Source organism: Podarcis melisellensis (assembly GCF_964234715.1).
Source record: "Podarcis melisellensis genome assembly, chromosome: 6".
Taxonomy (NCBI): Eukaryota; Metazoa; Chordata; class Lepidosauria; order Squamata; family Lacertidae; genus Podarcis; species Podarcis melisellensis.
Genome location: NC_138538.1, coordinates 93,744,236 through 93,769,252, shown reverse-complemented (window position 1 = coordinate 93,769,252; position 25,017 = coordinate 93,744,236). Strand labels below are relative to the sequence as shown.

The 25,017-nt window shown below is 45.2% G+C and overlaps 2 protein-coding genes across 4 annotated transcripts in view; both read left to right on the top strand.

Moving 5' to 3' along the window:
* The window catches only part of SOAT1 (sterol O-acyltransferase 1), a 34,612-nt gene extending 17,532 nt beyond the window's left edge, over positions 1 to 17,080 (top strand). Inside the window, exons 6-16 of the mRNA XM_081915112.1 lie at positions 1,326 to 1,433; positions 3,529 to 3,811; positions 5,063 to 5,141; positions 5,566 to 5,647; positions 7,212 to 7,257; positions 8,350 to 8,476; positions 10,121 to 10,218; positions 11,529 to 11,627; positions 12,203 to 12,338; positions 12,674 to 12,819; positions 13,739 to 17,080. Of these exons, the coding sequence (XP_081771238.1) occupies positions 1,326 to 1,433; positions 3,529 to 3,811; positions 5,063 to 5,141; positions 5,566 to 5,647; positions 7,212 to 7,257; positions 8,350 to 8,476; positions 10,121 to 10,218; positions 11,529 to 11,627; positions 12,203 to 12,338; positions 12,674 to 12,819; positions 13,739 to 13,795 (1,261 nt within the window). The 3' untranslated portion in view covers positions 13,796 to 17,080. The remainder of the gene's footprint in view (positions 1 to 1,325; positions 1,434 to 3,528; positions 3,812 to 5,062; positions 5,142 to 5,565; positions 5,648 to 7,211; positions 7,258 to 8,349; positions 8,477 to 10,120; positions 10,219 to 11,528; positions 11,628 to 12,202; positions 12,339 to 12,673; positions 12,820 to 13,738) is intronic.
* A 2,375-nt stretch (positions 17,081 to 19,455) lies between these two features.
* AXDND1 (axonemal dynein light chain domain containing 1) overlaps positions 19,456 to 25,017 on the top strand; it is a 39,364-nt gene continuing 33,802 nt past the window's right edge. Inside the window, exons 1-3 of one of the 3 annotated variants that reach the window (XM_081915054.1) lie at positions 19,456 to 19,567; positions 20,582 to 20,753; positions 23,942 to 24,123. In XM_081915054.1, the coding sequence (XP_081771180.1) occupies positions 20,645 to 20,753; positions 23,942 to 24,123 (291 nt within the window). In that variant the 5' untranslated portion in view covers positions 19,456 to 19,567; positions 20,582 to 20,644. Of the gene's footprint in view, positions 19,568 to 20,314; positions 20,456 to 20,581; positions 20,754 to 23,941; positions 24,124 to 25,017 lie in introns of those variants that run through there. The other 2 variants (XM_081915052.1, XM_081915053.1) reach the window with 2 other exon arrangements.

Sequence of the window (25,017 nt, the reverse complement as noted above, 5' to 3'; positions counted from 1 at the left end):
TTGTGCGCCCCGACACTCCCCACTGTGGCGGGCGCTGTACTGGCTGTGACGTCGCATGGGGGCGGTGCCTGCGTTAGTCACGCACCGTCCCGACGTCACCTTCCCGCCCGCCCGCTACATTGTAAGGGGCATGTACGCTGGTCACTGCATTGAAAGGGAGCATGTACGCTGGTCACTGTTTTGAAGGGGAGTGAAGAACACACACACACACACAAAGGTAACTTGTTAATTTAACGTTTATTTCTATGAGGAGGAGTAATTCTGAGGGGTCAAACAAAGAAATAATAAAAAGTGACAAAAAAGTTATTTTAATAATGACGAGTTTTGCGGCTCCCAGTTTTTTTCCCTTCGGAAACGGGTCCAAGTGGCTCTTTTTGTCTTAAAGGTTGCAGACCCCTGGCCTAGGAGAACCCATGACGTAATGGTACCTTGGCCTATGTAGGTTCAGCCCTGGATATGATACAGTCCTGTATTCTCTAGGGCTCCTTTGGAGGCAGGATGGGAGATCAATTTAATAATAAATGAATAAAAAGCACTGTAAACCTCTGAGACCCAAATATTTACATAGCATGGAGTGGGGATTACAAAAGGCTTCAGTTGGTGCAAATGGCAGAATGTCTGTGTGAAATGAGGTCTAGAGCAGCTCTGTGGAGCTTCTGGCCTGCTCAGGCATCCTAATTTGACCTGCAAGGCCACCTTCCCCAAACCAGGTCGACCTGTGGGGCAGGTAAAGATGTAGTTCCCTACTGAAAGCAGGTTTGCTGGCACCACCAGTCAGCTGATTGGCAGTGCCTACAAAGTCCTGTGCCTTTGCTTACGTGGTTTGATTTCAAACCACGCAGGCACAGGAAACTGGGTTTGCTGGCAGAGTTGCCCATTGGTGCCTGCAATGCCTTGTCCCAGTTTTGATTTCAAACTGTACGGGCAAAGGAAAAGACTTGCACTGATGTCATGGTTATGGCAGATGATTCACGCTCCCCACCTGTCAGAATGGCCCATGGGGGTTGGGGGAACCAAAGCATTCAGCCTGCTGGTTCGAAACAATTCTAGAGTCTCTTTGTCCTATGCAGCGGCACTTCTTCCCACGGTTAACACCCCCCCCCAAAAAAAAGTGGTGATGGTCCTATGTATGTTGACAGATGGATTTTGTAGGAAGTATTCAGAGAGATTGTACACTGAGAGTGCTCCCACATTACATTTGAAGGTGGAAAAACTTTCAACTCCTAAATTTAACCACTGGAAGTCCTGGACTTGCATCTGGATTGGGGGGAGTTTGTTGTCAAAGTGAAATGTTCTAATATATTTCGTATACTTTTTTTCCTCAGTGAGCTATTTGAAGTGGAACACATCCGGACCATATACCACATGTTCATCGCTCTCCTCATCTTGTTCATCCTCAGCACCCTCATAGTAGACTTTATTGATGAAGGAAGGTAGGATAATATTGAAGGGATCAGCTGGAGTTTGTTTTCTGTGTGTTGGACTGGAGACATTTAATAGATAAGATAAACTTTATTCGCATTAGCCAACGGCCATAGCAACATAGGGACGTGGGTGGCGCTGTGGGTAAAACCTCAGTGCCTAGGACTTGCCGATCGTATGGTCGGCGGTTCGAATCCCCGCAGCGAGGTGAGCTCCTGTCGTTTGGTCCCAGCTCCTGCCCACCTAGCAGTTCGAAAGCACCCCTAAGTGCAAGCAGATAAATAGTTACCGCTTTATAGCGGGAAGGTAAACGGCGTTTCCGTTTGCTGCGCTGGTGCTGGCTCGCCAGCTGCAGCTTCGTCACGCTGGCCACGTGACCCGGAAGTGTCTTCGGACGGCGCCGGCTCATGGCCTCGAGAGCGAGATGAGCGCACAACCCTAGAGTCGGACACGACTGGCCCGTATGGGCAGGGGTAAAGGTAAAGGTAAAGGACTCTGGGGTTGTGCGCCCATCTCACTTAAGAGGCCAGGGGCCAGCGCTGTCCGCAGACACTTCCGGGTCACGTGGCCAGCGTGACATCGCTGCTCTGGCGAGCCAGAGTTGCACACGGAAACGCCGTTTACCTTCCCGCTAGAAAGCGGTCCCTATTTATCTACTTGCACCCGAGGGTGCTTTCGAACTGCTAGGTTGGCAGGCGCTGGGACCGAGCAGCGGGAGCGCACCCCGCCGCGGGGATTCGAACCGCCGACCTTTCGATCGGCAAGCCCTAGGCGCTGAGGCTTTAACCCACAGCGCCACCCGCGTCCCTTATGGGCAGGGGTACCTTTACCTTTATAGCAACATAAAACAAGCAATATATACAAATAAAAAGACAGCAATGGGTAAAAAGGGCAATCAAATGACCAAGATTATCGTTCAGATAGTGGCCCTTAATCTCATTGCACATTTAATATTTGAACCAATGAAAACGTATTACTTTGTTTGGGTACAGGCAGGTAGAGGGGGTGGAGAGAGTCCTGTTGCACAAGAGGGAATCCTTGCGGTGATGGGCTGCTTATTTAGAGTTGTTTTATTTGAAGAAACCCATCAGGCTTATTTAGAGTGTTTTATTTGAAGAAACCCATCAGGCATTCAGATGATGATAATAGCTCACCCATCTGCCTGAGTTTCCTCAGCCACTCTGAGTGGGTTACAGCACATAGGAAAACACCAAACATTAAAACCTTCCTGATACAGGGTGACCTTCAGGGTGACCCGCAGATGGGAGGGTGTTCCTCAGGGAGGGTGCCACTGCAGAGAAGGCCCTCTGCCTGGTTCCCTGTGAGTTCACTTCCTGCAGTGAGGCAACCACCAGAAGACCCTCGGAGGTGGACCGCAATGTCCAGGCTGAACAATGGGGGTAGAGATGCTCCTTCAGATATTCTAGGCTGAGGACATTTAGGGCTTTAAAGGTCAGCACCAACACTTTGAATTGTTCTCAGAAATGTACTGGGAGCCAGTGAAGCCCCTTTAGGACCGGGGTCATATGGTCCTGGTGGCCGCTCCCAGTCACCAGTCTAACTGCCGCATTCTGGATTAGTTGTAGTTTCTGAGTCATTGGTCAAAATCAGGCAGCACTTAAAATCCAAGTTCTGCATGCAAAGTCTTGGAAGATGTGGAGCCCTCCCAGTACTAACTGAAGGGCTGCAGGCTATGCCACAATAACTACAAGTTTCCCCACATGCGTGTGCTTATCCAAGGGGTCCTGGATCTCTGTAGGGGTTGTATCTGTCTGTATCTCTGTGTTTGCTTTCTTGCTTTAGAGTGTTCTGTGCAGTATAAAACCTTAGGGTGTATACTTAAGTTCAGTATTCGTTTCATAAGATTTATACACTGCCTGATTCTAAAAGGAACCTCAAAGCGGTTTACGAAAGATAAAACAAGAAAACCATGAAAAAACCACAACCATACTCTAAAACATACAAAACTTAGAATACTAAAAAAGATTAAAAGTACCTCAACTTTCATTATAGAATTCCTTAGCTGTTACTGATTTAATCTGATGGAATATATATTTTAACCCAAGTATATGATTTTAATTTTCTGTGTTTGAATCTCTTTTGAAGGTTGGTGCTGGAGTTTGATCTCCTGGTCTACGCTTTTGGCAAATCTTCTGTCGTTTTTTCCACTTGGCTTTACATGTTCCTGTCTACCCTGACTGTGCCCTATGGGCTCTTCCTCCTGTGGGCCCAGGGCTGCCACAGTTCCCCCCACAAGACAATCCGCTCCGCTTTCTTTGGGGGTCTCTTCATGATCTTCCAGATATTTGGGCTTGGAGTGGGACCAGCTTACATAGCCGTTGCCTACAATTTACCACCAGCCTCTGCTTTCATAGTGATACTTGAGCAGGTGAGTTTCACGTGGAGAGCTAGTTTGCTTAAATTAGCAAAATGCTGCTTTATGCCAGGATTTGAGTCCTTAGCTAACCTGTAATTTTGTGCACACATTCTACTTTTGCTTCTGCCTGACTTGGGGTAATATTAATGGTGACAAGTTTTCATTTTTTCCCAAGAGATTGAGCCTGAGGGTGTTAGAAATGGTCAGATGCAAAAAGAAACTCACCATAATTCTTAAGATCTAGTAGGTACTTCTGTTTTCAGATACACTGATGGTTTAAACCACTAATAACTTGCTGCAAACACCCTCTTTTTGAGCACGATGAAGGAGAGAGCAATGCTAGTACAACTGGAAGCATTCTTGGAGGATACTGATTATCTCAACCTCTTGCATTCTGGGTGCTGACCTTGTTTGAGACTGAATCTGCTTTGGTCTCCCTGCTCAGAGAATTGTAGAGTTGGACGGGACCCCAAGGGTCATCTAGTCCAATCCCCTGCAATGCAGGAATCTTAGCTAAAGCATCCATGACAGATGGCAATCCAGTGTCTGCATTAAAGCCTTCATGGAAAGAGATTGCACAACCTCCTAAGGGAGACCTTCCACTATCAAGTAGCTCTTATTGTCAGAAAGATTTTCCTGATGTTTAGTCCGAAACTCCTTTCTTGTAACTTGAACCCATTGGTTCTAGTTCTGCCCTCCAGAGCAGGAAAAAAACAAGCTAGCTCCATCTTCCATGTGAAATCCCTTGAGATATTTGAAGATGGCTATCATACCTCATCTCTCCTCTTTTCCAGGCTAAACAAACCCAGCTCCTTTCACTGTTCCTCATACAGCTTGGCTTCTAGACCTTTGACCACGTTAGATACCCTCCTCTGCACACATTCCAGCTTGTCAATATCTTTCCTAAATTGTGGTGCCCAGAATTGGAAACCGTATTCCTGGTGTGGTCTGACCAAGGCAGAATAGAGTGCTACTATTACTTCCCTTGATCATGACGTTATACTTTAGTTGATGCAGCCTGGAATAGCATTAGGTTTTTTTGCTGCTGCATCACCCTGTTGACTCATGTTAAGCTTGTGGTCCACCAAGACTCCTAGATCCTTTTCACATGATGGATCACCTTTACCGAAAGAGGTGCAGGGGAACTATCATACTCAGTCTCTCAGCAGCTTTTTATACTATTGACCATGGTATCCTTCTGGACCGTCTCTCGCTTAATTGCAAGATGTCAAGTACATTTTATGTGTTACTCCATTCCTTTAGGTGCGCTTGCTGATGAAAGGCTACTCTTTCATTAGGGAGAATGCTCCTCGAATACTTCCCTTTACAACACAGAAGAAAAGTAAGTGACTGTTTTCTACAATAATTGTTCAGCTGTGGGGATGAAGGCACCCTCCCCTCTGAGGGTTGGGTTCTGTGACATGGAGACAATTCAAAGACCTGTTCTAGTTCAGAAGAATGTGTGTATGGGCCTCCCCATGTTTTGCAAGATTACCAATACCATGCAGCTTGTCAGTCTTCTAATGCTTATTGGAATAGGAGTACACATCTTGCAAAGGATATAAGAGAATCCTGGGTTTAGTGGAACAGGGGAAAGTGCTCTGACAATAGGGGGCTTATTTGGGGTGGGAGGGCATTAAATGCTAAACTCAAGCATTAATGAACAGTTTGAGACCCATAGAAAATAGGATGGAACCCTGTGGGTTTATTTTTTACTGTGTGGCATTATCTGGTACTAAACGACTCTCTCCCTTCTGCTTTTTCAGACACCGTCCAAGTTCCTAAAGTTTCCCAGTACCTGTATTTCCTCTTTGCTCCCACCCTTATTTACAGAGATGCCTATCCCCGGTAATGTCAATGTAGTTGCTCCATTGTGACTTGGCAATTCTTATAGCCATTGTGATGGTGAGGTTGGACTGGATGCATGCTTCATAACGGAGGGCATAACACACGGGTTGGGGACCTCAGGCCCAGGGGGCAGGTGCAGTCGTCTGCAGTGGCGTAGCATGGTGGGGTCACAGGCACGGTTGCCTTGGGCGCAAAATTGTTATAGATAAAAAAGTTTAACACTCGGGGCAGCCTCAATATAACTGCACATTCTGTCGCTGGGATCCATTGAAAACAGCTTCTCCATGCGAACCAGGAGGGATCTCTCCAAACCATAGAACGACTCTTCTTATGTCTCGTGGGCGATGCAGATAGTATTAGGCAGTTGAATGTGTTTCCCTCCCTCCCACCCAACCTCTCCGCACGGCCCCTGGCAGCCCACGCTACACCACTGGCCTCTGAGCCCCTCTATCTATTGCACTACCCACTTTTGCCTCTGACCCTACCCACTGCTGGGTCTCTAACTTAACTCATGGTCCTGAATTTCTGTGGGTCTTCTCTGAGTAAAGGTTAGTTGAAGACAACCATTTGTTTCTCTGAATTTTCCCGGAGCAGGCCTAGTAGGATCCAAAATGCATTGGTTCAATGCATATCTCTTTTGAGCACACTAGTACTTTTTGTTTCTGGTTCCAATGACAGGTGCGGAATCTGACCATTTTGGCTTTAAGATATTCTACACTTCATGGGTTTTGATGGGTTTTTTATATATAAGGTTCTAGAATTCCTTTGTAGAAGTTGCTGTGTTATACAGGGTTGTCTTTCTATTTTCCATGGTATTCCACATTCTCCAATCTGTATATCCTATTGCCCTCAACTACTCCTTCCCTTCTTTATGCAAAATAACAAACTGATTTAAAAAATAGTAGTGCAGCTGCACGGGGACGCAGGTGGCGCTGTGGGTTAAAGCCTCAGCGCCTAGGACTTGCCGATCGAAAGGTCGGCGGTTCGAATCCCTGCGGCGGGGTGCGCTCCCGCTGCTCGGTCCCAGCGCCTGCCAACCTAGCAGTTCGAAAGCACCTCCGGGTGCAAGTAGATAAATAGGGACCGCTTACCAGCGGGAAGGTAAACGGCGTTTCCGTGTGCGGCTCTGGCTCGCCAGAGCAGCGATGTCATGCTGGCCACGTGACCCGGAAGTGTCTCCGGACAGCGCTGGCCCCTGGCCTCTTAAGTGAAATGGGCGCACAACCCCAGAGTCTGTCAAGACTGGCCCGTACGGGCAGGGGTACCTTTACCTTTACCTTTAGTGCAGCTGCACATTTAGTAAAACATTCCATTTGAGCAAAATCATAACTAGCATACAGACTTTCTTACTTTAAATATTTGCTGTTCTGGAATAGATATTGGATTGTGTTTACAGCAGACTACATCAGCTTTGCTGTTATTTTTTATTGAACTTATTAGTTGCTTTTATCATGGAAAGTAATTCAAAGTAATTCAAAATTCTCGCAAATTGGGTTTCAGTTGATGCCAAGCAAGTTCTTATCTTGATTTAGGTGTAATGACTGTGATTTCCTTTTCTTTTCAGAAATCCTACAATAAGATGGAGCTATGTAGCTACCAAGTTTGCACAGGTTAGATATTTCTATTCCTTTTAGGATTTCTGTGTTTCTGCAGATAATTATACAGCCTTGAAAGCTGATAAGAGTGACTGGTTCATAAAAATATGTACTAGCCTACCAGACTGCACAAGCCTGTATTGCTTATTTTTATTTTGGCATTTAAAAAATAGACCCAATGCTTTCTGAAAATTTCTGAATTGCATCCTATTCCCTTAGATTTGGATCACTGAATGAATAATTACCCCTAAACTAATGACAAACACACCTACCCATTGTAAGATAAATAAAACAGTTTCACTTCTCAGGATACAATAGTTCTAAACCAGAAGCCTTCCTAAACCGACTTTTAACCAATGTCTGTGTGCTGACCCTGAACGTTTTCCTAAGTTTATAAAATTATGAACAGTGCAGGATCTTTATATTGTATTTTTTATTTTGCCGAGTGGAGCAGATCAGCTAATTTCAAGCACGGTCGTATTTCTCAAATGGAGACGTAGTCCTCTCCTGGGCTGGGCTAGCCGTGCAGTGTCACATATCCTAAAAGTTCAAAGGACAATCTTGGATAAAAAGACTACTCTACTCTACTCTACTCGTGGGACCTGCTCCTTGCAGGACAATGAAACCGCTCCCACGGCAGCTGCTGTCAGTAAAGCAGGTGTTCCACCTGGGCCCCTCCACATATACACATGCCAACAGCGCACCTACCCAGGCCTCTCAACTGCTGGCATGGTAATTCTGCACATGGTGGAGCCCACGTGGAATGCCGTTTATCTGAAAGAAGCACAGACTATCGTAGTGGCACTGAAACGATTGGTCAGCCGTTGCCTATGGCTGCATACACACCGGACATTCAAAGCACCTGGCTCCCCCCACAAAGAATCTTGGGAACTGCAGTTTATTAAGGATGCTGGGAATTAGAGCTCGGGGGGGGGGGGGATTAAAATGCATGTCTAAGGATTCTTTGGGGAAAGTCATGTGCATTAAATGTATTGATGTTTACTCAGCTTAGATCTGTGCATATTGGTAACTGGGATCAGCTTTCTCTCTTACGGATTCCTCCTGTGCTACTTTTATAATCGGGCTTTTGTTTTTACTCCTCTCTAGGTCCTTGGGTCACTCTTCTATACTTACTATATATTTGTGAGACTCTGTATACCAACATTTCGGAACTATAAGGAGAATTTAAATGTACGAGGGCTGGTCCTTTGCATTTTCAACTCTATTCTTCCAGGTGAGTGCTTCTGTGCCCCTTTTAATTCTGGAATTTTTCTAAGCAACAAATAAATAATCAGATACAGTGGTGATATTGGCAACAACTGGCAGTGTATGGCCTGTTGGATATATGATCTTAGCTTTGGGGTTCCCTGACTTGTAGGGTTCCTGAAAACCTGTTACTGGGGCAACAGCTGAAGCTGAGCGTGAATCTCACTGTTCTGAGAGAGAACATGGGAAGTTGCCTTACCCTGATCAGACCATTGGTCCATCTAGCTCGGGGTCGTCCACACTGACCAGGAGTGGATCTCCAGGGTTTCCAGACAGGGAACATTTCCTGGCTCTACCTGGAGATGCTGCAGATTGACCTTTTGCATGCACTCACTACCACTGAGCTACTGCTCTTCTCTCTGAACACCTTTTGCAGTATGTTCCTTAGTAACATCAGACCTGGTAGACTGGAGAAGGTGCGATCCTGCTTCATCCAACTCTGCTTTTTAGTCTTGTGTTGGGGATGCAAGCAGTTGTTAGTTTCTGGACTCAGTTCAAAGTGCTGGTTTTGACCTATAAATCCTCATGCGGCTCAGGACCCCAACACCAGAAGGGCTTCCTCTCTCCTGGTGAACCAGCCTGGTCACTGCATAAATATCTTAGGGAGGAGTGGAGGGTGGAACATGGAAACAGACCCTTTTAGCGGTGGCTCCCTGCTTGGAGAATGCGGTCCCCAGGGAAGAGTGCCTGGCTCCATCATTGTCTGTTTTAGATGCCAGTCAAAAAACAGACAATGGTTCCTAATGGGAGGGTAATCAGTTACAGTGGTGCCTCGCAAGACGAAATTAATCCGTTCCGTGAGGCTCTTCGTATAGCGGTTTTTTCGTCTTGCGAAGCAAGCCCATTGACAGCTTAGCGGATTAGCGCTACAGCTGTCAAGCGGCTTCCAGCGATCAGCTGTTAAGCGGCTTATCAGCGGAACAGCTGATAAGCGGCTTAGCGGCTTAAGAAAAGGGCGAAAAAAGTGAAAAAAACCCACGGGGGGATGCAAGATTTTTTTCGTCTTGCGAAGCAACCCCATAGGGGAATTCGTTTTGCGAAGCGCCTCCAAAACGGAAAACCCTTTTGTCTAGCGGGTTTTTCGTCTTGCGAGGCGTTCGTCTTGCGGGGCACCACTGTATTTACATGCCCTTTCTTGGGCTCACACTTTTCAATGGGGTGGGTAGGATTTGTTGCTTTTTAATACAGTGGTACCTCTGGTTACATACTTAATTCGTTCCGGAGGTCCGTTCTTAACCTGAAACTGTTCTTAACCTAAAGCACCACTTTAGCTAATGGGGCCTCCCGCTGCTGCCGCGCCACGGCGGTGCAATTTCTGTTCTCATCCTGAAGCAAAGTTCTTAACCCAAGGTAATATTTCTGGGTTAGCGGAGTCTGTAACCTGAAGCGTCTGTAACCCGAGGTACCACTGTATATAGATTGTTGCATGGGCACTTCAGGTCATGTTTTGTTACTGCTTTTATATTTGATTTTAATGTTTTTGGTCCTATTTTTCTTATGTAAGTTGCTTTTGAGATACTTTGGTGTAAAAAGCGACAACTATGATGAAAAGTAATAATGCCATTATGAATGATAATAGCCTAAAATACATATTTTCCTCGCTGCTCTCCAGGTGTATTGATGCTGTTCTTGGTCTTTTTTGCATACCTTCACTGCTGGCTGAATGCTTTTGCTGAGATGCTGCGCTTTGCTGACAGAATGTTCTACAAGGTAATTGATGTGCAAGGCTCATGATATCTCTCTCTCACACACACACAGACATGCACAAAACACAACACGCAAAGAAGTATTTTCTTTCAGTTTTAGAGCGTACCTTGATTTGTGTAACGCTCCATTTGATAGAAATGTGTGGTGTGTGTGTGTGTGTGTGTGTCATTTTGCCATTGATGAGGTTTCTCCTCCCTAGAGAGGCCGATCAGATACCATCCTTGTGGTCTTCTCGGCAAGCTGTTAATACATTCCTTTACCCCTGGTGAAAAGGGGAGCCTGTGCCTTTTCTTCTGTTGACTTTTTTGATTCACAAGCATTTGTTGCTATGTGTTGTATTTCTGTTGCTGGGCTTTTTGCATAGTATTTTAACCTTGCTGTGACTTTGAAACAAATGTAAATAGTTTTGAGTATGGTGTCATGGAAGAAAAGTATGTCCGCTCTATAAATTATTTAACAGAACTCACCTGCAGCCTTCTTTTAGTGTTGGCATATACTGGCACCTTTAAACATCCGCAATAAAGTGTTGCTATATTCCTTTGGCACCTGCTAAAAACATTTTGCCTATCCAGACATGTAGAAATTGAAATGTGTCTTAATATGTTTTAGCTTATCTGCTGATTTTATCTGATGTTTTAAACTTTTATTGGCAATTTTAATGCCTTATGTATAATGCTCAGAGGTTCTGCTAATCTTATCTGATGTTTTAAACTGTTATTGGCAATTTTAATGCCTTATGTATAGTGCTCAGAGGTTCTATTTGTAGTCAAGCAGTATATATAGACATGTTGTTAAATAAATGAAATCATACAAATGTGTGTTCTGATCCTGCTCCTGCTTCCACTTGGGGCCATTAATGATTAGTTTGAGCAGTTTAGAGGACAGTGATAGAAAAGGCCTCTGAATTTCAGCTACCTTCTATATTTCTCTTTTCTGAATGTGGTTTGCAGGTTGCCCCCCCACACACATTGAATTACTGTTCATGTAGAGAAAATGTCACATTTGATTTAGCTCTGATCATTTTGGATCCGAGCCTTGGAGACCTAGTGTAGCTACAAATACTGGGACACCAGTGACTTATTCTCAGGGTGGCTGTTTGGGAAGGAGGAGGTTAGGATTTAATGCCTGCAAATGAGCTCTTGGGGAATTTCAGTTATACATTGCAAGAGTACACCAGATGTTCACAGAGATTGTATTGCCAATTGCTCTAAAACACTTGAATAGCAGGAATGCACTTGGCACTTTGATCCTGCAGTTTTAAACACTGTCTCTAAGGTCTCTGCTCTTTTTACTTCCCTGATCCTCTCTTGCAGGACTGGTGGAATTCTACATCTTATGCAAAGTATTACCGAACCTGGAATGTGGTGGTGCATGACTGGCTGTATTACTATGCATACAAAGATTTCCTTTGGGTAAGCAACCATCGTTTAACACATCCCCTTGCTTTCTAAAAGAAAGCCATTTTTTAAAAGGAATGGCAGAGATCTTTACATTTCCCCCACAAAATGATTTTATTAAAGTTTTAATGTAAAGGTGAATTACACAACATGTAAAATACCTAAGTCACTTTACCCATACAGAGATCTGACAGAAGGTGGAAAGAGAGAAGCTTGTACTTAGGCAGTCTGGTTTGTATCCAGTATTTGGGAAGTCACTTCTTTTTTTACCAGTCTACCACCAATTTCACCCCTCCATGCCATATCCCACACAGTTCCAGCTCTGACGCTAAGTGTTTGTGGGGCTGCATTGAGTAGGAGGGATCAGCAAAAATGAGCTGCCCTGCCTTGTGCAAGTAGAAGTCCTTTTGACAGAGCAAGGCCACCACTGGAGACGACCCTCCCTGTGCAATAAATGTGAATGGGCAATTTAAGGGTGGTTATCACAAGCTGTTCACTGTTGTTTTTGAAAATTGAATCTCCTCTGATACATTCACCTATCAGAGAGTCACCCTTCCCCTTGTTTGTCTCTTTCTCTCTCTCACCACCAGTTATTTGGGAAGAAATTCAAAGCAGTCGCTATGCTGTCAGTCTTCACTCTTTCTGCTATTGTGCATGAATACATCTTGGCCGTCTGCTTTGGATACTTCTATCCGGTCCTGTTCTGCCTCTTCATGTGTTTTGGAAGTAAGTACCAAATATATCTTTCAGCAGCAGCAGTTTCTGAAAATACTGAGATTTGGCTTTTAGCTGCCATCTGTACTTAATGTTCTAAGAGGCAGGAGATTTGTGTTCCAGCCTGCCCTAGCATTTGCACCCTAAAACCCGGAAGCCTCTCCCGACACCAGTTAAATCTCCATTTTCTGAGACTGATCATGGTCAGAGTAGGAGAGAGGGCTTCCTTGGCTTGTCTGAGGAGCAAGGACTTCTAATGCTCCAAACTGTAATATGCGGCTTTCTCAAAGTCTCACGAGATGATCATTAACATGCATTTTGAGTACATTTTAATTTTCTTCCGTCAGTGGTTTTCAACTTCATTGTCAATGACCGTCGGAAAGGACCCATTTGGAATGTGTTCATGTGGAGTACACTCTTCCTTGGCCAGGGTGTCATACTTGCCCTCTACAGCCTGGAATGGTATGCTTATAAGCACTGCCCTTTGAAAAATGTGAGTATCCCACTTGTCATTGGAAATAAGAGGAACAGAGCTGAGCTGCTATTCTGGACTATTCATTCAAGGCCTAAGATGTGAACGTAAAATTCGAAAACCAGATTTTTAGAAGGTTGCATTCTGCCCAGAATAGCTACCGTAGAGGTTTCTTTCTAACAAGAATAACAAGCAGCAGGGTCAGAAAAAAACCACCTTTGAAACTTCCTCCATGTCTTTTTATATGAATAATGTAAAGCTCTGAGTGAGTTTCTGCCCTTCTGGAGAGATGAAAGCCAAAGGTTCTTAGAGGATGAAAGGGGGCAGTAAAGAAGGGAGGGAGAGGAAGGTAATGGAAAAGAGTGAGAGGCCTTAGTGGAGCACAGTGATTTCTTCATTCTACTTGCTGTGTTCTGTTATTCAACTGCCACCTTTGGATCTCCTGGGTTCAAACAAAGAGAATTCACTACATCTTTGCCGCATTTAATATGCAGTGCCCACTACCTTTCCCTGTTTAATATGTAGTGCCAAATCAGCCCACATGCATATACATAGCCCCCTGGGGCTGGTTCTTGGACTCATAGTAGCTGGAGCCAAGTAGGATTGTAGTTTCAGGATTGCAGACAGCAGTTCTGCTTGACCTGGAAGACCTGCTATTCAGAGAGTTAAAGAGCTAAAGAAGCTGCCCTGAAGAGGGGTCTTACTGGGAAGGGCAAGCCTTCACACACACACACACACACACACACACACACACACACCACTTCTAATTGCCTAGATTGGCTGTTGCAAGTTGGGTGGCCGCCCAGGCTTGAGAGACAGCAAAGTAAAACACTTTGGTTTCATCACTGGCATTTGTTCACATGGCTAAGGGATAGCTCTACAGAAGTGAAAGTGCCCAGCATTTCCTGACTAACATTACTGTTCCTCTTGTGTTTTATAGCCCACTTTCCTTGACTATGTGAAACCGCGTTCCTGGACTTGCCATCTTAAGTTCTGACACACTTTGGGATATTCCTCCGCGTCAAGGCCAGAAAATGCTTGTCTTTTAAACAGTGACAACAAGTTGGGCTAGTGTGTTAAAACGACTGCAGACTTTTTAAAGGGAAACTGTCTTTAGTGATGGCAAATGATGGCATTTTGTCACTCAAGGCAGCTAGGACTGCAGGTGGCTTGGCAGATGGTTCTTTTTCCTTCGGCAGCTCCAACCTGAGCCATTTCCATGCTGGTCATGAAACCTACTGAAAGGTTGGTGAAGGAATTTCCGGTGAAGTTTTTTGCCTATTGCAAACAGTACTTTTATGTGTTACTACTTTTCTCTCTTAACTGTCTGAAATTGGCAGTATTGTGATTGGGGTTAGGCTTGCCTGTCTGACCGTAACCGTCCTTCCGAATTGCCTTTTGAAACGGGACACTTGCTCAGTATTTGTATGCATTCTTTTGCTTGTTGCTACGGCACAATATGTGATGGAGCCAGTGGCCCACAAACACTGGCTTTGCTTTGCCAACCTCATTTCCTCCCCAATCCCAAGTATAGGGAGGTGCAGGGCTATTTGCATTGGGGTGTGGAAAAGGTAAGGAGAGTGGGAGAGAGACTTGGGGTTTCTTACCTTTCCCAAACCACGGCCAAAGCAAGGGGGGCTTGAGTCTGGAGATGTGTGTTACTGGACACCCTTCTTGTTGGAGGGCCAAGTTCAATTGCCACTTGTATGTGACTTTGTGGATACCTGGTTGGAGAAGCAGTAAGATGTTTTACACCCTTTTCCGTGGAAGTACCTTAATGGAAGCATATGAGTTTTGATTCACCCACAACCTTTAATTTGCTACAACAAATAGCTGTTGAAATGTAAATTGGCCTAGGATATAAGGAATCTGTTAACTTCTGCTTTGAAGGATAATATTATTCTTACGTGTCATGAAAGGTACGTCATAATTTTTGCCTTGTTTTCAAGCTTTGTTTCCTGCCCCCCTTTTGAATAAATTTTCACTGGCTGAAGTGTACCATTTAGGTGTAGGATCTTCCTTTGGGTACTTAGCCTCTTAATAATATGAGCAGTAGAGGTTGGTCTTTTCCTTACCAGGCTCACTTTGCCCTTTGGCTTCTGATCCAGTAAAACAGGCAGCATTAAATTAAGCACCACAATTAAGGTGCGACTTAAATTGCAGACATGTTGCACTGTGAGTAACTTGCATCCTCTCTGCCAAGGATGGCTATTTGCTGCTTTCTTGTTGGCAACACCACAATGCACACAGTAGCCCATGGTCCAGAAGACTTTGTGCACACGTGGGACTGTTTCCTGTACCAAAAGTGGGTGGTGTCTGCTGCTAAGGGCTGTATCATTCCCATTTTAACCAGAACCAGTGTCTTCAGGGGTTCCTGCTCTCTAGCTAAGGACTCAAGCGGACCTGATGCTGTTTATGCAATTAGTTCTTTTGAAAATAAATAGCATCTGTCAAGCCCCAATGTGGATTGGAATTGAGGCATAGGGCTGAGGAGCTTTAACAATAGGCTCCCAGTTTTGATCAGGGGGATCCCCACAGTGCTATGTGGATTAAACTTTTATAAGCAGCGAAATGCTGCCCTTTGCTACATGTCCAGTTTTACGTTTTTTGCATTCCTCACTGAGGATTACAGCAACGATTTGGAGGGCAAATGCAGTTTGTGTTGAAGAACCTAGAGAGTGTGTTGGCTTGAAATGATCATGCTGTTCCACTGAAAACGCTGGTTTACTTTGTGAGACAGGCTTGGGTGGGTGGTGTGCTTAGAGCTACAGAAGGAGGGACTGTGTCATTGTGAAAAACAATACCCCTATATTGCTGACTGCTCACTGTGTAGTCTATAATCTGGAGCTTTTCTCTCAGCCGCCCCAAAGGGCATTTCTGACATGTTCTAAGAGTGCAAAGGAGTGGGGGGGGGGCTATATACTAGCGTAGGCACATAGGGGAAATGCAGTTTTTTGTGTTCTTGAGCTGCTGTCCTTTGTATTGTCCTAAATTTGGTGCCCTCGTAAATTCTAGGTGCTGGCGGCTTTTCTCATGTCATCTAACTGCAGCAAAAAATAAAAAGAAACTTAATTCTGATTTATACTGCAGAAAACAGTTTACGTGATAAGTGTGCTAATTTTAATCAGTACTTTGATATGACCCAAGTGTATTGCCATTTAGCTAAGCCATGTGTTCCAGGTTTATTTGACTAAGGTGGGTGTGCCATTGATAATTTTTGTGGATTTTGGGGGAAGTGCCACCTGGACTGAATATTATGAACAGTAGTTTCAAGATGCCAAACGTCAAGTACAGTATTTAATCTAGTTCAAAACTTTAAAAATTCATTGAAACAGTATCCACTTTGGGAGAAAGATGAGGAAATGTGAGCATCTGAATTTGGATCAACACCCTGTGTAAACTCCGAAGGAGTCTGATAAGTACCATTAAGAAACACACTGCTTGTAGAGGCTACTCACTTGCAGGTTCTAGATAGGAGTGCGAGGGAGATTTCTGTTCCTAGAACATTACAAACTATATGTGCAGATTGTAGTATTGCTAAATCAGTGTTAACATGGTAGACTCATCCATTCCAAAAAGTTTTTTGCTTTTGTTTTTAAATTGTCTATGATGGCACTGTAATTGTCATTATAAGATGGCCGGAATCCACCCAAAGAATTTTCATTGCATTGTGTCCTTTTCTTCTGCTTGTTTAAAGAGAACCCCCCCCTCCCCACAATCCTCCATCTTCAGAATATAATTTGAGAATTTTATCAAATAAATCCTGTTGTCTTTGGGAAAGACGTGTACTTTTTTCTAAGGGGGACGTGTGGGAAGATCAGTATACTAATTGTAATCAACCTCATGCTTTGGGACTGAATCTGTGAATGTAAACTGAATGGGCACAACATGGTTGCAAATCTCTTGCGAATGATCTACACAACTGATTGTAACCTTTGTACCTCTGCGACAAGACATCCTGTTAACCTGGAAGGTGCTGGATTGCAAGGCTGAAGTTTTCCTCTTTCTCAGAGTGAGCAATGGAAAAATTTTCTTGCACAGATGGTGGTGAGAAGAGGACAAACTGTACCTGACCCTGGAATGGCCTTACCAAGCCTCACTTGCATCTTTTGTTATATGGAGAACATTGTGGGTCAGGGAAGGTTGTTGATGGTGGGATATAGAATTGTTAACCGATTCCAAAATGTATCGAACTGTCTGTTGTGACCTATTCTGTTACTTGCAAGGGATTATGTGATCTATACTGTACTACAGAAATTGAAATATATTTTGCTATCCATGACACTTGTCTGCCTGCATTCATTCCAGCCTTGATGTACTGCACCTAGACAACGAACTGGTTGAAAGTGTGGTACAGTGGTAACTCGGGTTACATACGCTTCAGGTTACAGACACTTCAGGTTACAGACTCCGCTGACCCAGAAATAGTAGCTTGGGTTAAGAACTTTTGCTTCAGGATGAGAACAGAAATTGCATGGCGATGGTGCGGCTGCAGTGGGAGGCCCCATTAGCTAAAGTGGTGTCAGGTTCAGAACAGTTTCAGCTTAAGAATGGACCTCTGGAACGAATTAAGTACATAACCAGAGGTACCACTGTATTCTCCATTCTATGTTTTTGTTTTATGGTGTATTTTGTATTCTCATTTTGTATTTTTCTGCTGTGAACCGCCCTGGGATTTGGGGATGAAGGGTCAGCTACATATCTAAATCATCATCATCATGATCATCTATGCGCATCTGTGGTGTGCATTGAGACGTGGAGTGTGTCTGTTCAGTGTGCTAGTCCAGCAGGGCTTCAGCCATTAACATTTAGTCTCCCCTTCAGTTTTCTCTTTCTCTGCTCCCCTCCCCAGACACTCTGAATTATTCAAGGGGTGCTGCCTTGAATAAAATATGGGGGGGCAGGTAAGCCCCATGCTTCAAAACTGATCACATGATGTGGTGCACGCACACTATTTGAATGCCCATCAACAGGTGGAGGGTGGCCACCTCAAATACTGGGGGTAGTGAAGGGACCTTTGCCCTTAGGCTTAGGCTCCTATGATGCCCACTGAACAGGCTGAGTTTGCCCTACTATGATTCCCCTTTTCCAGGCAGAAGTGATAGATGCTTTTATATGTCACCCATCTAAGGGGCCATCTGGATTCCTAGCAGAGCCTAGCATGAAGAGTAGGCCTTTATAAACCAGTCACCTATTATCCCTAAATGGGAGGTTGGGGGTGGGCTATGGTGAAAAGGGTTAAAGATAACCTGCTGATAATTTTTTCAGGTTTCAAGGGTGAGATGAATAGCAGTGGAAAGATCAGGGCAAAACCCTGGCGTGTCCTCCAGGGTTGCTATCCCTACACTGCAGTTTGGGGGACGGGGTGGGGCAGAGCCCTGGAGGACCCAGCAATACCCCGTGTTTTATCCCTATCTCGCTTGGAGGGCAGGAGGGGCCCACAAGCAACCCAGGTCATGCTCTCTGCCTTGTCAAATGAAGGAAGGGGGCAAGACCGGGCCTTTTTCCTGCTGGAACTCCCCAGAACTAAGTTCTGGCACCTCTCCAAGGCATAGCTGTCAACTTTTCCCTTTTCTTGCGAGGAATCCTATTCGGAATAAGGGAATTTCCCTTAAAAAACGGGAAACGTTGGCAGCTATGCTCCAAGGGGCACCATGGCCAATTCTAAGGGAACGAAGAAGGCGATCCTGGCCAGTTCCGGCACCTCTCTTTCCAGAAAAATATCCTTGGGCAAGACTCACATAATTACAAGTGGCAGACATCAAGACTGGCATCTGCTCGATCTTAGTAAAAGCAACCACAACTGCTCAACAGGCAGGTCTCAGGGAAGATTTCCCACTGCATGCTGCAGTTATGGCATCACCCCCCCATAAATTAGGGGGCCGCAGGCGAGTGTGGGGTTGTGACCTGGAGGAGGGTAAGGCGATCTCCAGCCCCTCCGACCCGCCTTCCCCAAGTCGCCCCTCGGCTCTCAGCTGCATTCACAGCCACGGGCTCTGCAAGGGGGGGACACAAAGCACTTTCTCAATTGGGTTTTACTATTCGTGCCATGGCTGTCCACTTTCCCCTTTTGTCAAGGGAAATCCCCTTATTCCGAATAGGATTCCTCGCAAGAAAAGGGAAAAGCTGGCAGCTCTGCTTTGAATCTAAAAGGGACCCCTCCCTCCCTCCCTCTGTGCGCATGTCCTTGGCCTGGCGGGGAGGCGGACACGTCACGGCCCCTCCCTCCTTCCTCCTCTCTCTTTGGGCGCAAGCGCGGCGGACCGGCCTTCTCTGGCGCGCATGCTCCGTCGCTTCTTAGGGCAAGGACCCTTCCCGGCTCCCACCGCCGTTGCCAAGGCGTCTAACTCGGTGCCTTAAAACAAAACCACCTTTCTAAAATGGGGCGCGTGAGAGAGAAGCGGGCGGGCAGCGGGGACGAAAGCCGGGAGCGCCTGGCGCAAGTTCTGGGCGGAAGCGGCCTCTGCCCTGTCAGGCGCGGCGAGGGACGCCTGTCGGAGGCGCGCGCGGTTCCCATGGCAACGGACGCCGACGGGAAGCGCGCGCAGAGAGGTAAAGGGAGGCGCCGCTTCGCCTCCGCTTCTCCCCCCGAGATGCTGCCGGGCGAGGCTTCTAGTCCTCATGGAGGGGGCGAGGGGAGGGAGAAGGGGAGCTGCCCCCGGGAGGCCATTCACACGTGCGCGCTTCCCCCTCAGGACAGCGGGGTCGCCATGCAGCAGCGGGCGTACTGACCCTCCGGCAGCCCCGAGGCCGCGAAGCTTCTGCCCAGGTGAGAGCGCAGACCGGGGATCAGGACCGGAGCACGTCGGAAGGCAGCAGACCAGCCTGCCTGGGTCGGGAGTGCAGAGCCAGGGGCGGGGGGGGGGCAGACTCCCCACTCCGCTCAGCCCTGGCCAGGGATGAGGGGAGAGGCAGCCCCCAAAACCTCCCCAGCCCTGGCAGAAGGAAAGGTGCCGTCTGGGGAAACGGGGCTCTGCGGGTTCTACTCGGTTGTATTTCATTTTTTTTTAAAATAAATTTTTATTAATTTTAACAACATAGAAAACAGAAAAGAAAACAAAAAAGAAAAAAGACATACAAACAAACATACATGACTTCCCCAAACCTTCCCTTCACTGCACCCTTGTTTTTAAATTAGCTTTTAGCAATCCTTCTTTCAATTTTAAAACAACAACTTTCTTTGATTTTTCTTAAGTTTAAACTTTAACAACTATATTTCTCTAATTTCACAACCCTTGACATCTTATCCTTCCAAAATTTTACAAAAGTTCTTAAGATGCACTTTAAATTTTTTCCAGTCCTCTTCCACCGTCTCTCTCCTCTGGTCACGGATTCGGTTGTATTTCAAAAGCAAAACACAGAGCACTAAAATAGAAACAAAACAGTCCCACCAAATGTCCTCACACTATTCCCTATTCTTCAGTGCTCCCTCGTCCTGCTCTTTCCCCAAATCTACTGACCATTTCAAAACAGATACATGTATCTTAAGACAGTATTCATGCCTCTCTCCACTCAGTTTTACAGGGAAAAGGTCTGAAACAGAGTATATCTTGACGGCAAGTGACTCTCTACTCCAGGAATCCAACTTCTTCCTTGTAAATGGGTTAACAGCCACAGATGGAGCAGCTTGCAGCGCAAGCAGAAATGTAGGAACACAGTGTGTGCCTCCTGCAATTTATATCCTTTCCCCCAGGCTAACATACCTTCTTAAACCAAGGCTGAAATTGAATCACGTCCATCACAGTCATACAGTCTATCCATGTGGGTTATATATCCCTTCCAGATATATGCAGCAGCCTACAATCTGTGAGTCAGTGAGCAAGCCAGCCAAAATCAACATTTCGGCATGTCTGCAAACAAAGGACTCGCTCCAGTGCCGCCATCTACTTCAAAGCAAGAAAACAAAAAACTGAGAGATGCTTCTTCCTTAGTATCTGTCAGCAAGGATAGTAACGGTAAATCTTGCAGCAGGTTGTTCAGTAACGTATAGCTGCAGCCAGGGTTGAGTTTTGTTGCCTCTGTCTGCAGTGTTTAGATTCCTGAAAGTACTGTGATATATTTGTAGGAGTAGGACCGTTTCTGTTTGGTTCAGTTCAAGCACATTTTGGGCCTAACAAGGTATGCGGTTGTTGCCATCCGAGTGCATGGGGAGAACAGGTCCTACAGGAGTGTATCAGAGACAAGGAAGTAGGACATGTGGGCATCAGGTTAAGAAGAAGTGGTTGGACCTGAAGCCCTTGTGTCTGCTGTTTGTTACTGCCTATAGCAGGAATATCAATTCTTCCACCTCTTCTATAGGTATCTTCTAATATGCCTCTTTACATATGGTTGCTTATCATTTAAAGAAGTGGCTTTCCAGTAATTAAGATAACTGGAGGAGAAAATGTCTAACTAAGGCTATCTTCCCTTGGTTTTGTATGTAGTCCTAAACCTTTGGTGAGTCCATCATCACTATAAAATCCTGTCCATGCCATGGATTAAGTGAGGAAACTAGCCCTGCTGCAGACTTAAAAATCAAATTATAATATTTTAGCATTGATAGAGGAGGAGTTAAGCAACCCTGAACTTTTTTTGGGGGGGGCATAATTCTTGAAATGCCAAGTTGGTGTTGAAGCCAGGAATGGTCAGCGCTACTCATTTTAACACTTTTAATTTTTATTTTTTTAAAAAAACCAATTCTTCATTAGTGGCAGGGTGCTCATTTGTTAAAGAATTAAAAAACCCTTAGAATGAAACACACGGTCACAAAATGTTGCGGGCATCGGGGAGGCCAATCTGTTGCTTGCTGTTAGTGTGGGTTAAGGTGCTATGTAATAAGTGACCTTTAGAGTCTGGTAACCATGTTCCACACATCACTATTTCTTTATAACAAAAATTATATACCATGCTGTCATCTAAAAATATTGAAGCAGTTTACAGAAATAAATCAAAACTGCAGTTGGATGCAGTGCTTGAGGTGGAGTCACAAAGCAATGAATGCTGAGGAAATACAGAGTTTCTAGAATAAAATTGCTTCCTTGAGAAAAACCGCACAAATTTTGCAGATTAAAAACTGATATAATTTGGGGAAGGGCTGTAGCTAGGTAGAGCATTTGCCCTGCATGCAGAAGAACCCAGGCTCACTCCCTCCATCTCCCTGGCAATGCCACCTGCCTGAAATCCTGGAGAGCTGCTGCCAGTCCGAGAAAACAGTATCAGCTAGATGGGCCACTCGATCTGACTTAGTAAAGGTACCTTCCTATGTCCCTATGATAGGCTTGAAAAACTCTCAGTCTCCACTGGTCCCATATCAAATTATTTTCCTCTAAATATTGAGTGATTTTTCTCTCCCCCTGTTTCATTTGCTAGTCTGGGATTTTATAAGGGTCTGCCTTACTTGCACCTTAGCATTTCTCGGTAGGAATGAGCAAAAAGGCAAAAAATGTTGAGGAGAGTGATGTACTTTCAGGCTGCGTTTGTGTGTGATGGTTAAACTAAAACCATGATTGCGTGTGAACTAGGAGCCAGTGGTTACTAGCTCAACAAGCCAACCTTGTGTGAATTAATATCTGTGCTATAGATTTGCTGTTATTGTTCTGTCTCTGCATGTAGATCCATCGTTTCACAAAGACTTGGATGGGTTGTAAGTTACAGGCACACACAGAGAAGATTGGTCAACAAGGAGAGTGGAGAGTGGAAACCAAGAGGGCAGCGGGCAGCCCTGGCATTTGCTCCACCATTCCCTGCCAGCTTATCAGGCAGCGTTGGGAAGGGTGCCTTTCTTCTTATCTAAAAAGCACAGACAGTTTGGCAGCAGTTGTGCTGCTGAGCCTGCATGCTTGGCTGGGGCCAGTTTGATTGATGCTTAGCTGAACAGAGAATCTATTGCTGCACAGCATTTTGAAATGCGGAAAATAAACAAAACGGAATCCTTTCCTCAGAACATCCGGCAACTGGTGGTGGTGTTGGGAGAGTGCAGAATGATGACAGTGGCAAAGAAGAGGGGACAGTTGTGCACTGGCAATGGAGCATGGGCGGCACTTTGCCCGGGTCCTCTCAGTCCTGCCACATGGCTCTTTTCAGTGCATAGATGTTGCAGTTTGATCAAAGAACAGAAATTAAAAACATATCACAATGTATCTCTCATGTGAGTCTTTGAGTGCTCCAAGCACCTTTTAAAAATTCTGAGTAGCATGTACCTGTAAAGCAGAGCTTTCCAAACTTTTCATGTTGGTGACACATTTTTTAGACGTGCACCATTTCATGACACAGTAATTCAGTTTTACTAGCAAACCAGAGGTTAAACTGACCCCTTTCCAGCCCCGGGAGGAGCGCGGGGACTGTTCACATGACACACTTCAACTGACACACTAACATGTTGCGACACACAGTTTGGGAAGCTCTGCGGTAAAGTAAGAACTCTGCGGTAAAGTAAGAACTCTGCGAATGTAACATGGCCGTAGCCAGGACTTATTTTAGGGTGGCAGTCTTTATGTGGGGGGCAGGTAGAACTGAGTTATCTGTGATGCCATTGTTCAGTTAGTTAAGTATATTTATTTATTTATTTATTTACTTGATGGGGGGGGCAGTTGCACTCCCCTGAACCCCCTGGCTACGCCCATGGTATGTAAGTGGATATTTTCTCTGTTGCTGTTGCTTCTTTCCTCCTTTAGCAATGCTCCTACTAAACAAAACAAAAAAAAATCCTTCCAGTGGCACCTTAAAGACCAACTAAGTTAGTTCTTGGTATGAGCTTTCGTGTGCATGCACACTTCTTCAGATACATGCATGCACACTTCTTCAGATTCTTCAGTGTATCTGAAGAAGTGTGCATGCACACGAAAGCTCATACCAAGAACTAACTTACTTGGTCTTTAAGGTGCTACTGGAAGGAATTTTTTTTTGTTTTGACTATGGCAGACCAACACGGCTACCTATCTGTAACCTACTAAACAGTTACAGCAGGGGCTTCTGTAACTTTATTCAAAGGCCAGTTTATATTAGGGATTAATACGGATTTTTAATGTTATTCTTGAGTACTAACATGAAATGGGTGTGACAGAATTGTCAGCTTTAATGGGGTTTTTTTTGGGGGGGGTAGAGATAATCTGCTGCCACCACCAAATATTAACAGTTACTCTTGTTGTTTCTTTCTTTTTTCTAGAACTCCCTCAGTTAAGAGACAAGTCAGCTGCATTAGACAGTTCAAAGCCTCTTCCCACATCTTTGCAGCGTGATTTCATCCCAGAAGAGATCTTCGTTGCACTGACCTCTGCTGCCAACCCAATCCCCTGTCCCAGTGTTTTAAGACCCCCCAAGAAAACAAAAAGTATAAAAGACTTTCAGGTGCATAAGTTCATTTCCAGTCTATGAATATTTGCTTTTTAAATACAAAATTTGCCACAAAACCCACTTGCTATAGATGTCTGCTGGTGACTGCGAATTATGCCAGGTGCACATAGACACCAGTATTTTAGGACAACGCTTTGCAAGAGGGAGCGTTATTTGGAACATGGCGTCATGAGAAAGGCTTCAGAACCTGAAGTTCACTGAGACAGTAGTTGGGCCAAAGAACTGGCACTGTCAGGCAACGTAGAGTTTTATTAAGGAGATTTTAGTACTTCAGCTTTTGTTGCTTATCATACATATCACAAACTACTTTCAGCAACAGAAACTTTTGTGATTGGTTCACTAAGAAACAATAAACATGCTTTGGGCATGTTGTATAGGTAAAGGGACCCCGGACCATTAGGTCCAGTCGTGACCGACTCGGGGGTTGCACGCTCATCTCGCTCTATAGACCGAGAGAGCCGGCGTTTGTCCGCAGACAGTTTCCGGGTCATGTGGCCAGCATGACTAAGCCGCTTCTGGTGAACCAGAGCAGCACACGGAAACACCGTTTACCTTCCCGCCGGAGCGGTCCCTATTTATCTACTTGCACTTTGACGTGCTTTCGAACTGCTAGGTTGGCAGGAGCAGGGACCGAACAACGGGAGCTCACCCCGTCACAGGGATTCGAACCGCTGACCTTCTGATCGGCAAGTCCTAGGCTCTGTGGTTTAACCCACAGCGCCACCCGCATCCCTATAAATAAAGAACCCATCCCTTTATCACATCTGTCTTTTGCATGTTCTCCTTCCTGTTTTTGATGTATATTTCACATGCATCTCTCGCCAGCTCATAAAAAGACTTCAGCTAAGACTTAGAAAAAACACCTGACAGGGTCTCACTGCTATGTGC